The sequence below is a fragment of the Cucurbita maxima genome, unplaced genomic scaffold, assembly GCF_002738345.1.
Source record: "Cucurbita maxima cultivar Rimu unplaced genomic scaffold, Cmax_1.0 Cma_Scf00008, whole genome shotgun sequence".
In the NCBI taxonomy this organism is placed as follows: domain Eukaryota; kingdom Viridiplantae; phylum Streptophyta; class Magnoliopsida; order Cucurbitales; family Cucurbitaceae; genus Cucurbita; species Cucurbita maxima.
Window position 1 is genome coordinate 2162389 of NW_019272024.1, and position 12120 is coordinate 2174508.

Sequence of the window (12120 nt, forward strand, 5' to 3'; positions counted from 1 at the left end):
AGGAAGTGTCCGAATGGGTGTGTAACAATTTGGGAACCGAATTCAAGGACATCAGAGAGCACAAAAGTAAAAAGACAAAAAAAAGTAAGCCTAATCTAGCTACTCACCAACAGCACTAGTGAACATTTTATGTATGAATATGTATGAGGAACGAAAAGGAGTACAAATTGAAAGGAATCTAATCCAAGCTTACAATATACAAAATGAGGATTATAATCAGAAGAAAAAGCAAAAAGCAGTGCATGGTGTAGGTAGGTGGCTGTTCCGAATGTGCTTTAGCTTAACCAAAAAGCAAAGGCAGATATTCTGGCCTTACCTGCCCAGACAATTGCAGAGTTTTCTGAATCTCCCTTTCGTTCTTCTGCATTAAACATCCCCTTGCAGTTGCAACAGTACTGAGCATGTCTGAGATCGAAGGACAACTGTATATACCAAATTCAAATTCTTCGGTGCAAAATGAGAAGCCAAAGAATGTGAATATTCTTCATATTTTCCATATTTTTGACAAATGGAAGTAAAATTATAGGATTTGTGAATTTTGATTTCTTATTTATCTTTCTTCAATGATAAGAACACAATTAACAGAAACTCATAAGAGAAGCCTAATTTCTCTTCTTTCTTCTTTTTTTTTCCCGAATCATTTTGAATCGCGGATCATAATGGGAGAGAATTGCTCAAAAGTTGTAAGGTGGAATCCATGATTCCAAGATCACCAAAATCCCTGCAATAAACACCAGAAATTTCCAATTAGAATCAAACAACAATAACGAGATAACTTCCACATTCATATGCATATAACCACGACGGATATATACAAGTAAGCTCATACACTTTTGAAGTTCGTATTTGTAGACTGAAACAGAAAATCATGCTTATAATCAATAAAGAAACAATAGCGGTTTATGTGTGATTCTAATTCTTTACCTCGACAATTATGAGCAAGTAAATATAGCTTTTCTGTTTCCTTTTCTCTTCGATTACTCGTTCGCCTGAATAAAAACTCTCTGTGAATACGTTTGTTTCAAGCATAGAACGCAATTTTTTCACGATATCTCAAACAATCCTGAATCTACTGCAGGTTCTTTCACATTATAGCGAATCGATTTCGAAAAGAATAAAACGAAACAGAGCAATCACTACGTAAATCACAATGAGATCGTGAGAGCACTTACTCCGAAACAAGTAATAAATTTCCTCCAAGCCTTCTTCACATTCTCAAGCTTCGAGAGAACCTCATAACCAGAGCAAACATCATCCGGCGAATCCAGAAACACTCGCCGCGGAATCGGCGGAGACCACAAACTACTCTGTTCGTAATCGAAATTGAATTTCGAGGCATCGAAGAACTTGTCGAGAAGGCGATCCGACGCCGATTTAGACACGAGTTGAACGCTCAGACTCCTCGGAGTAGCGCAATCAAGAAATGAAGAAGAAGAAGAAGAAGAAGAAGAAGAATCGGCAGAGGTTGGCATCGGAGAGATGATGGAGAAGAGAAACTTCTCGACGAAGACGAAGTGTTGAAAGCGTACGAAGGTATCGTGAGCGCGCCTTTTTTAGATTGATTGAAGACGTTGGGGGAAAATGCAAAATAGAATATTTAAAGGGGTCAAAATGTGATTTGTTTAAATATTTGGAGACCGTTATGAAACAGTTATTATAGTCCAAAGAATGTTCATTTGGAGTGATTTGGAAGTAAATTAGAAAAATAAATAAATAATTAAATAAATAAATTATACTGAGTACGCTCAATATCTCTCTTATTTAGATGTAATCTCAATTCATTCATACTGTCATTTATCTGTTTGAGAGTCTTAACAATGTCGAAAATTAAACCCTACCTAATATCCGTCCCATTTAACATATGAACTCATTTTTGTTATGTTTAGCCTCGTTTCATATAATAACACCATTGTATTACTCGAGAAATGTGTAAAACTAGGTTATCCTATATTAAATTATTGTTGAGAATTGAATACTTGTTAAAGATATTTAATAATAAATTATAGTTTACCATATATATTATATTTAATATTTTATTATAAGGCAAATATCTAATATTTACCTAATTACTCAAGATATTTTTCAATTTATTACATCTTACATATTCTTCTAATTTATTTGTTTATAAATAAAACTAGTTGTGATGGATTAATGAAACATTCTTATGTTATGAGGGCCTCTCAATTTAACAACCCTAATCCTTTCTTCTCCACCGCCAGTGTGGCTTTGACGCCCCAGGGGCCGTTGTCATGACTCTTTCCATATCCTTATAATTTATTTAATTATAAATGAGATAACTTTTACATCATTTAGGTGTGATGGATTAATCAAACATTCTTAATACTTATGATTATTGTTTTCTGTTTAGATGTTACAATTCTTTTTTTTTATATTGATTTTAGAACATTTTTTAAACCTTACATTGTTTATGTTTTCTAGAATATTCTATGAAGAATAAGGTCAGAGAGTTGAACATACGTCGCTCAGGTCAACCGTGACTCAGAGTCAAGTTGACTAACCAATAATCCCCCAATCAAACCAATAATTAAGGAAAGGAGCGTGCAGGTCCAGAATAAGCAAACGTGGACCTTCCTTCACAACTTCCCTTTCTTTTATTGATTTCACGCACTTCCTCCCACTTGATTTTCTCTCTCTCTCTCTCTGGTTCGATTCTTCTTCTTCTTCCTCGTAAAGTTTGAAGTAAATCGAAGCAACAATGGCGGGTTACAGAGCTGATGATGATTACGACTACCTATTCAAGGTGGTTCTGATTGGGGATTCCGGCGTCGGCAAGTCCAATTTGCTGTCCAGATTTACTAAGAACGAGTTCAACCTCGAGTCCAAATCCACCATTGGTGTAGAGTTCGCCACCAGGACTTTGAAGGTCGATAGTAAAGTTATTAAAGCTCAGATTTGGGACACTGCTGGCCAAGAAAGGTTTTCTTTCTTCTCTCATCTTGATTTATCTTCGTTTCTTGCAATCTCCTTGGTTTTCCTTCCTTTGCTTTCTGTCTGAGTTGTTTCTTGGCGCTTTGGATTATGGTTGCTGCTTACTGTCTTCTGTGTTGGTTGAGTGTTTTGGTTTCTGAGTTTGGTTAATTAGCATGTTCTGGTTCGCCGAGCGGGCTGTAATAACCTAGATCTGTTTGATGGGAGGTGTTTTCTTATCAAGCTTGTGTTCTTATGGTTCAACCGAGTGTTTTATTGCTTTCGAAGTTGGTTCTGATGTCTTCTTACTGCGATATGTTAAGGCTTTGTTCTTCAACTTTCATGGTTGGAAGGGTAATAACGCTGGTTGATGATGGCTAAAAAAGCTTAGATTCAGAAGGCATTGAAGAATTCATTGATTAGATGTTAGTGAAGTAGTTGGGACTCGGTATTGCCTGAGCGGACTCTTGTTGAGGAAGATAATGGCTTCTGTTTCGCAGATCGTGTGCTCTCCTGAGCCATTTCATTTTCAAATATCTTATAATTTGAATTAGCAACAGAAAGTTTTGATTCTTCCAATTATTCTTTCCCCTGTCTCCCGAGAAAGTATAAAGGTATCTGGCTTCCTTCTACAGGAATTCGTCTCCTGTTTTCCATGGGGGATATATTGAAATTCTCTTTCATGCATTGTAGCTCCTCAACCTTTTGATTTGTTTCTCAAAATATCTCCTGGAGGAAAAAAAAAAAAAAAGAAAAAGAAAAAATTATTTCAATGAAATTTCTATTCTGGGTTAGCAGGATCATTGAACACAATAATGACTTAGAAGTAGTTTAGAGTCTCTTTCTAACAAGAGAAACTATGCCATCTGCTGGATTTCTTAGTATGTGTGAAACTTTTGTGTAACTGTCCAAACCCATCGCTAGTAGATACTATCCACTTTTGTCAGTTACGTATTGCCGTCAGCCTCACGGTTTTAAAATGTGTCTGCTAAGGAGAAGTTTTCACAGGGAATGCTACATTTCCCTCTCCAACCGATGGAATCTTGAGCTGTTACATTTTTCTCATAGTTTCTTGGGCTTACTATTCTCTCTCGAACTCAATGACACCATGGTACAACCCTAAAGAACAGATCTTGTTCTAGTAAGGTCGTCGCTCCTAGTCACTTTATTATGAACTTTTCTTGGTTTTGTCTAATTAGCCCAATCTCTCATAAAAACTGAAGCTTCTATGATGGATTGCCTAGAAGATATAAAGGTGCCACTGCCCCCTTCCACAAAATAAGCATCTGACAAAGGAAATGAAATGATCTGCAATTCTTGATGTGTTTTCCAACTCTCGATTAACTATGATTTTACTATTTGTTTTTGTTATACCTTTAATGATGCTCATGGATGTTGATTAGTAGATTGAAACTTTTTTTCTAATAGTTAATAAGATGGCTTCATCATTCATCAATAAGATTCTGGTAGACTGATTGTGCGAGATCTCTCAAGTTTTCTTTAAATTAAATGAGCTGTTCAGATCTACATGGGTTCTGTGTCTATAGGTACCGTGCCATCACCAGTGCCTACTACCGTGGGGCAGTCGGTGCACTCCTTGTATATGATGTCACTCGTCATGCAACATTCGAGAACGTCGATCGGTGGCTAAAAGAATTGAAGAACCACACAGATTCCAACATCGTTGTGATGCTTGTTGGAAACAAATCCGATCTTCGCCACCTTGTTGCTGTTCCAACCGAAGATGGAAAGTCGTATGCTGAGAAGGAATCACTGTATTTCATAGAAACCTCTGCACTAGAAGCAGTCAATGTCGAGAAAGCATTCGCTGAGGTCCTAACTCAGATCTATCACATTGTAAGCAAGAAGGCGGTTGAAGGCGGAGAAAATGGCTCTGCTACCTCTGTCCCTGCCCAGGGGGAGAAAATAAACATCAAAGACGAATCGGGTTTAAACAGAATCAAATGTTGCTCGAGCTAACTTTGGTAATCTGCCTAGATGATTTTCGATTTCATGTAATGTAATATATTTTTTCCTTGAAGATGGTTATGAAGAAAAAGGAAGATACATATATATCCCCAAGACGTTCAATCTTGCTGCATTACAGAAAGAGGAGTACCTTAGCCACATGATTGGTTCGTGGTTGCTGTTGTGTCATTATTAGCATCTTGGTTTCAAGTTTCCATGGAAAATGTCCACCATTTTAGCCTCTACTACCCCTTTGATCTGTATAAGCATTCATGATGTCCTATGATGATAAATGATGTTGATGAACTCTCATATTCATTCATATGTTGTTCAAGTCAGTTATGATGGCTCTTTGAGCTGTGAACCTATATTACTTTTTAGCCTATCTATTTCGGTAAAAAATTATCATTTTGGTCCCTTTTACTTTGATTTGTATCCTATTATTTTTGTTATTATTCCCATTACATTTCATAAATCTTTAAATTTAGTCGATGCCATTAGGAGTGTAGGGAGAGCCCGTTATGCCTTGTTTTTGTTTGACCAGCCTATCCTCTTTCGAGAAGGAAGCTCCCTCCGGTTGTCCAGTTCCTAAGCGGCTCTCGATTTTTTAGCATGTTGGGAGATTAGGTGACAGTTTCAAAACTTGAAAGCTTGATGAACATGCAAATCAAGCCCGTTTTCATTTATTTGGAACCTTTATTTTCTGACGTGAAATTATTATTATTTAATTTAACTTTGGTATAATACTAAATTTAAATAATTGAAAGTATATTAAGTAGAATGTAATTCAAAATTTATTTATAAGATAAAAGATTGAATTAGAAATAAAATAATCTAATATAACATTACCAATTTTTAAATCTCATTCACAAGGTGAGATTTAAAATAAAAATAAAATAATTAATTTTGTTATTATTATTATTTAGAAATTGTCATAAATGTAGTATTTTTTTTTTTTTTTTTTTTAATAATAAACTTGTGAATTGAAGTTCAGAGCCCATTATAAGCCCAACTAGAAACCACATGCGCATAAACACAGACACACACGGCCTCCCGCCCAATTTTGTTCTCTTCAATTTTCCCTCTCGATTTCAGACCGTCGAAACCCCATCGGAGGAACTCGGCGTTTCAATTCTCTACTGTTCGACAAATCTCACTTCTTTTGAGCTATCAAAATCCATGAGAATGAGGGAGGAAGAAATCGAGAAGCTCCGAGGCGTAGTAAGGGACTGCGTGAGCAAGCATCTCTACTCATCCGCCATTTTCTTCGCTGACAAAGTTGCCGCTTTCACTGAGGACCCTGCCGACATTTACATGCAGGCGCAGGCCCTCTTTCTTGGCCGCCATTTTCGTCGTGCGTTTCACCTCCTTAATGCCTCCAAGATCGTCCTCCGCGATCCGCGGTTTCGCTACCTTGCTGCCAAGTGTCTCGTAAGCTTACTTGGAACTTCACTGTTTATCTGTGTTTTTTTTTTCTCTGTTGATTTTAGACCTCCTGTGTTTTTTCGTATGGATTTTGATTTGATGTGTTAGGGGTTTTTCTTGTGAATTCTGTTTATGATGTTGTGGGTCTCTGAACGCGGCTGTGTTTGTGTGGGAATAGCGGGAATTGGATCAGTTGTTTGCAGTAGGAAAATTTGATTACCGGAAATTCAGTTTCTTCAGAGATGAGGAACACAGGATAAGACATTTTGGGCATGTAGTCAGATCTTCTGTTTTTAATAAATGTCATTCGTTTATAAATCTTTGATTGGCCAGGAGGAATTGAAGGAGTGGGACCAATGCCTCATGATGCTTGGTGATGCCAAAGTGGACGAGCATGGCAATGTTCTTGATAATAAGGATCACAGTGGCATGTACCTCGACAAAGATTCCGAGGATCGTGAGATTAATGTACTGTTATGTTACATCATATCAACTTATTTTAAAAGAACACCCTCGGTTTAAGACTTTCAGGATGGTTAGATCATTAGTTTCACAATGGGATTCTCTGTTTTCCTACCTTGTAACAGATAGCCGCAGCTACATGCTTTTTAAGAGGCAAGGCATATGAAGCTCTGGAAAATCGCACTCAGGCTCGACTTTGGTGAGTTTATGAACACATTTTTACCTCCATGAGCGCCTTAACCAGAACCTACAGAGTTATTAAACTGTGAAACTTCAAATTAATGAATGATGTCATTTATTTATTATGATTTTTTGAAAATGGTGTTTAGGTATAAAGCTGCTATCAAAGCTGACCCTCTATGTTATGAGGTAAATATGTTTCTTTGCCGAACTTTGGTATTGCTGAACGTATTCAGCTTAGCGTACTGTTACCATTCTTGTATGTCATAGTTTTAGAAGCTGAAAATTAGTGTTCCTGTTTAGTTAATGACTTGTCCTTTTTCAAAGATCAGGCAACAAAATCTCTCCTTCCTTTTTTGGTGTAGCCATTAATTTGTAAGAGAAACGTAACTTTTTTATTTATGTTTTGGTTTCATTCTTTTAATAGATACCATTTTTATGTCCATTTTTGTCCAGGCTTTGGAGTGCCTAATAGAAAGTCACATGCTGACTTGTGATGAAGGTAAACCTCAATACTACGCATTTAACGTTTTAAAAAGCTATTGAGGTTTATGCCCTCTGGCAATATTCTAACGTTTAGCCTCGAGACTTGCGTCTTCGTTGAACCATAAGAGGCTTACACCTTGTTAAAAACACACTGAAGCTTACACCTTGTGAACTTTTTGATATTTATATGTATTCTGTCAATTTTTCATTGATGAAATATTTAACTTATCATTTATTTTTCAATCTCGCCCCCGTCTTTCGTCAGGATTATTAATAATCTACTTTTATATGATGTGAAATTTCAGAATCAAGTCTACTTTTATCATTGCAATTTGGTCCTGAAGATGGATGGCTATCATCATTTTATGCATGCTTAATAAAGAAGGTAAGAAGGATGCAGCTTATTTTTCTTCTATTACGAGCAATGAATTCTGAACAAATTTCTACTATACTCATTTTAATTGTTGTAAAATTCTCACTAATTTGTTTCTTTTCTTGTTCTCCAGTATGATAAAGAAAATATCATTGAAGCGAGATTCAAAGAACTTGAAAGGGAAAGTTGTAATTCTGAAAGTTACGATCCATCATTTACTCGAACTTTAAAAACTAACACCGATCTTTTAGCTTGCAAAGCTGAATACTACCATCAATGTGGTGAATATCAGAAATGCTTTGAACTTACCTCTGTGTAAGTCTATAACTATCTCGGAAACTAGATCAATATATTCCTATGGTTTTGTTAGAACTATCCTTTCTTTTTTTCCTACCTGGGTTTTTATTTATTTATTTGTTTTCCCCCTTCCATTTACAGTCTCCTTGAAAAAGATCCCTTCCATTTGAAAAGTACACTGGTACATTTAGCGGCTGCAATGGAGCTTGGACATTCGAATGAACTTTATCTAATGGCATGCAACCTGGTCAAGGACTATCCTCAAAAGTGAGTGTTTTGTGTAGCTGAACTTTATATTTTTCAGTTGGTGAAAAATTCAAAATATCTTATTTGAAGTAAATATTTCATGGAAAAGTGAAGGATTTAGCTTTCCTTGGATGAAGCATGATTTGATAAGTTTGGGATCACACCCATAATATTGTTAGATTTGGACTTCCCTTTGCTATTTGTTCATCACTTATTTTGGATATCATTTCAGGGCTTTGTCATGGTTTGCCGTTGGTTGCTATTACTACTGTATCAAAAAGTATGATCAATCGCGTCGCTATTTCAGGTGAATGTGACTGTTTTACGCTCCTTTTTTTCTTCTTCTAAATATACTTTTGTAATTGGAGGTTTAACAGATTCTAGTCGGATATGATACTATTGAAAACTTCAAAGTTTCTTGATGATGACCCGTTTGTCCACCTTTGCCCATTTTTATCTTTTGCAACAAGTCTTATTTGCTCGGATATTTCTGAGTCAACCATTTCTCATGTGTTACGTTGCAAACATATTTCATAATAAGGAGTTCGATATTTCCAATACAAACTCTTTTCTGATATCTATTATTTATTGTTTTCTATAGCAAAGCCACAAGTCTGGACGGAACATTTGCACCTGCTTGGATAGGTTATGGTAACGCTTATGCTGCTCAAGAAGAGGGTGATCAAGCCATGTCTGCCTATCGCACTGGTGCTCGATTGTTTCCTGGGTAATTAATTTTTTAATTCTTCAGTTATTTTATGTTTTGTTTTTAAAATTTGGTAGCAAAAGGTGTGAAATTATTTAGGTTATTAAGCAATCCCTTTATTATCTGTTTAGTTTTTTAAATGATAAATGATGGAAATTTTGATTTTTTATCATTTTGTAAAAATTGTGTGGTTGTTCATTTGTAAGTTTCTCTTATTTCATGAAATTCCCTTCTACAGGTTGAATCTTGATATTCTTTTATTCCAGGTGTCATTTACCAACATTATACATTGGTATGGAATATATGCGAACTCACAGCTTCAAGCTTGCTGAGCAGGTATTTCCTAAACCTCATGCCATCATTGACAAACCTGGCATGAATATTTCTTTCTTATTCTCAATTCCTTATGTATTTTCAGAACCTTTAGGCCTCATATTATATGATGGCAGAATCCTGAGAATATAATATTATTTAAGATTTGCATCAAAACCTAGTTTGAAATGTTTTAGGAATGACAAAGAAGGTTCATCCAAATATATTGATTTTAATTATCTGTTCACATATGTGAGATTCCACATTGATTGGAGAGAGGAACGAGTGCCAGCAAGGACGGTGGCCCCCGAGGGGGGGAGACCCCACATCGGTTGGAGAGGGGAACAAAACATTCTTTATAAGAGGGTGGAAACGTCTCCCTAACAAACGTGTTTTAAAAGGCTTGAGGGGAAGCCTGAAAGGGAAAGCCCAAAGAGGACAATATCTATAGTGGGCTTGGGCTGTTACAACATCTCATTCATGTCTTGTATATGTCGGTTCTTGGTTGCCCTCTTTGGTCTTCCCTACATTTTCTTACTGATAAAAAAAAAGAAAATTGAATAGTTTTCTTTTTCATTTGTTGTCTCTCAAAATGTTAAGGTCTGAATGGTCTTTTCTTGTTCAGTTTTTTGTGCAGGCAAAGACAATTTGTTCATCAGATCCTCTTGTTTACAATGAGCTTGGAGTCGTTGCTTATGACATGAAAGAGTATCTATATTTTTCTCTTTATTCTATCTATATCTTGATTTTTCACTCAATAATTTTGTTTGAAGGTCTGCTTCCTGGCTCAGATAGTGGTTCATTTTTATGTATATTGAGATTACCGTACAAAACAAGATCATAGAACTTTGGTGTTGTCTTAATTTCTACTCTTTGATGGTTTCATCTTAATTGTTGATGTAAGTGACTATTTTATGCTTAGGTACAATAAAGCAGCATGGTGGTTTGAGAAAACTCTGGCCTGTATCCCATCTCCTTTGAGTGAAATGTGGGAGCCTACTGTGGTTAATCTCGCCCATTCGTACCGAAAACTAAAGTATGGTTGTAAAATTTATTTAAAAAACTTATCACTGGTTTAATTTTTTCATTTGAGATGTTTTTTTCAGATGATTTCCCTATATTCCTATGAAAGATTTTGTTGAACAAATGTTGAATACCTTGTTTATCTGTGAATTATATTTTGTACATAAGTTTATGGAACATGTTTATATTGGTGCATTTATTACCGGCTTCATTCAAATTTGGTTGACACTATTTGTTTTTGTGCCAGGATGTACCGTGAAGCAATCGTGTACTATGATAAGGCACTTGCCTTATCGACAAGAAACCTTAGCACTTATGCTGGCCTTGCGTATACTTATCATTTGCAGGTACTTGAATATTTCAAACACTAGTATCTGGTTTACGCATTTCTATATTTGTGTCTAAGGTTCTTAAAATAAAATTCTATTTGTCCTGTTTTGCAGGATCATTTTACTGCAGCCATTATATATTACCATAAGGTAAGTTGGTTTTAGTTTCGTGACTATTATGCATTCTTATTGTAACAGCTAAAGCCCACCGTTAGCAGATATTGTACTCTTTAGGCTTTCCCTTTCGGGTTTTCCTCAATGTTTTTAAAACGAGTCTGCTAAGGAGAGATTTGTACACCTTTATAAAGAATGTTTTGTTCCCTTCTCCAACCAACGTGGGATCTCACAATTTATCCCCCTTTCGGGGCCCAACGTCCTCACTAACATTTGTTTTTGTTCTCCTTTCCAACCAATGTGTGATCTCACAATCCACCCGGCCCTTCGGGGCCCCGTGTCCTCCCTAGCACACTGTCCGGTGTCCACCCCCATTCGGAGTCCAACGTCTTCGCTGGCACACCGCCCGGTGTTTGGTTCTAATACCATTTGTAACAACCCAAGTCCACTGTTAGCAGATAGTATTCTATTTGGGTTTTCCTTTTTGGGCTTCCCCTTAAGGTTTTTGAAACGCATCTGCTGGTGAGAGGTTTCCAAATTCTTATAAAGAATGTTTCGTTTCCCTCTCCAACCGATGTAGTATCTCACACTTACCTTACAAATTTGACTTATTTGTTGTAATGGATTTTTTTTTTTGTTTTTGACAATTATATGAGTTATAAGAGACCATTGATATTAATATGTTGGGGACATCAGAATTATGAAATCAGATGCAGTAAAACGTTAATGGACTAGTCTGTAACACAATGTAGTCTGATGGTATTGCCATTTTCATGCAATGAAAGGACGTTAATACTGAGAATTTGTGCATAATATTTGATTTGAGGCTTCATGGATCTGATTTTTCCGTAATATGTTCTTTGTTTGTGAATCAGGCTTTGTGGCTGAAACCAGACGATCAGTTCTGTACTGAAATGTTAAGTTTAGCTCTTATGGACGAATGCCAAAATGGAATGGACCCTAAGGCAGACCTTCGGCGAAGTGAGGTCTTTCTTTAATTGTGGTTTATTCCAATATTTACTTCACAATCATGTTTGTATAATAATTTTTAAAGTTTGTGCATTAGAGCAGTTGTAGCTTTTATAATCATTAATTTAATTTTTGTATCAAAGAATCCAGAATATACTATTAACAATTCTTCTCTTTTTCATTTTCAAATTAATATATAATTTATTAGAGTCTCCTTGCTTCCTTCTTCCAAATTAATATATAATTTATTAGAGTCTCCTTGCTTCCTTCTTCCTTGGGAATGGTTACTTAATGAGATTGGT

At 36.0% G+C, this 12120-nt stretch overlaps 3 protein-coding genes across 4 annotated transcripts; 2 read left to right on the forward strand and 1 right to left on the reverse strand.

Moving 5' to 3' along the window:
- Positions 1-15: 15 nt before the first annotated feature.
- Positions 16-1576, reverse strand: LOC111482673. Of its 2 annotated transcripts, none has more exons than XM_023128573.1 (2): positions 1173-1576; positions 16-721 (listed from the first exon to the last, which is right to left on the reverse strand). In XM_023128573.1, exons 1-2 carry the CDS (start codon positions 1470-1472, stop codon positions 710-712), a joined length of 312 nt encoding a protein of 103 aa, XP_022984341.1. In that variant the 5' UTR covers positions 1473-1576; the 3' UTR covers positions 16-709. The 2 variants fall into 2 exon arrangements, with proteins under 2 accessions (XP_022984341.1, XP_022984340.1); XM_023128572.1 differs by having other exon boundaries at positions 16-989.
- A 1038-nt stretch (positions 1577-2614) lies between these two features.
- LOC111482671 (ras-related protein RABA1b-like) lies at positions 2615-5313 on the forward strand. The gene is made up of 2 exons (XM_023128569.1): positions 2615-2937; positions 4476-5313. The coding sequence occupies exons 1-2, from the start codon at positions 2717-2719 to the stop codon at positions 4906-4908; spliced, it is 654 nt and encodes a 217-aa protein (XP_022984337.1). The 5' UTR covers positions 2615-2716; the 3' UTR covers positions 4909-5313.
- Positions 5314-5885: 572 nt separating this feature from the next.
- Positions 5886-12027, forward strand: LOC111482660 (anaphase-promoting complex subunit 6-like). Its single transcript, XM_023128555.1, has 16 exons — positions 5886-6327; positions 6655-6789; positions 6909-6982; positions 7113-7152; positions 7420-7465; positions 7755-7834; positions 7956-8137; positions 8261-8386; positions 8598-8672; positions 8967-9092; positions 9338-9407; positions 10009-10091; positions 10306-10419; positions 10654-10753; positions 10850-10885; positions 11725-12027. Exons 1-16 carry the CDS (start codon positions 5920-5922, stop codon positions 11845-11847), a joined length of 1818 nt encoding a protein of 605 aa, XP_022984323.1. The 5' UTR covers positions 5886-5919; the 3' UTR covers positions 11848-12027.
- The last annotated feature ends 93 nt before the right edge of the window (positions 12028-12120 follow it).

What these genes read in the sequence shown, in the direction of transcription:
- LOC111482673 (XM_023128573.1), bottom strand. Translation starts at nt 1,472, where the DNA reads ATGCCAACCTCTGCCGATTCTTCTTCTTCTTCTTCTTCTTCTTCTTCA.
- LOC111482671 (XM_023128569.1), top strand. Translation starts at nt 2,717, where the DNA reads ATGGCGGGTTACAGAGCTGATGATGATTACGACTACCTATTCAAGGTG. An exon ending in GACACTGCTGGCCAAGAAAG is followed by an intron (nt 2,938 to 4,475) that starts GTTTTCTTTCTT and finishes CTGTGTCTATAG; the next exon opens with GTACCGTGCCATCACCAGTG.
- LOC111482660 (XM_023128555.1), top strand. Translation starts at nt 5,920, where the DNA reads ATGCGCATAAACACAGACACACACGGCCTCCCGCCCAATTTTGTTCTC. An exon ending in CGCACTCAGGCTCGACTTTG is followed by an intron (nt 6,983 to 7,112) that starts GTGAGTTTATGA and finishes AATGGTGTTTAG; the next exon opens with GTATAAAGCTGCTATCAAAG. An exon ending in CATGCTGACTTGTGATGAAG is followed by an intron (nt 7,466 to 7,754) that starts GTAAACCTCAAT and finishes GTGAAATTTCAG; the next exon opens with AATCAAGTCTACTTTTATCA.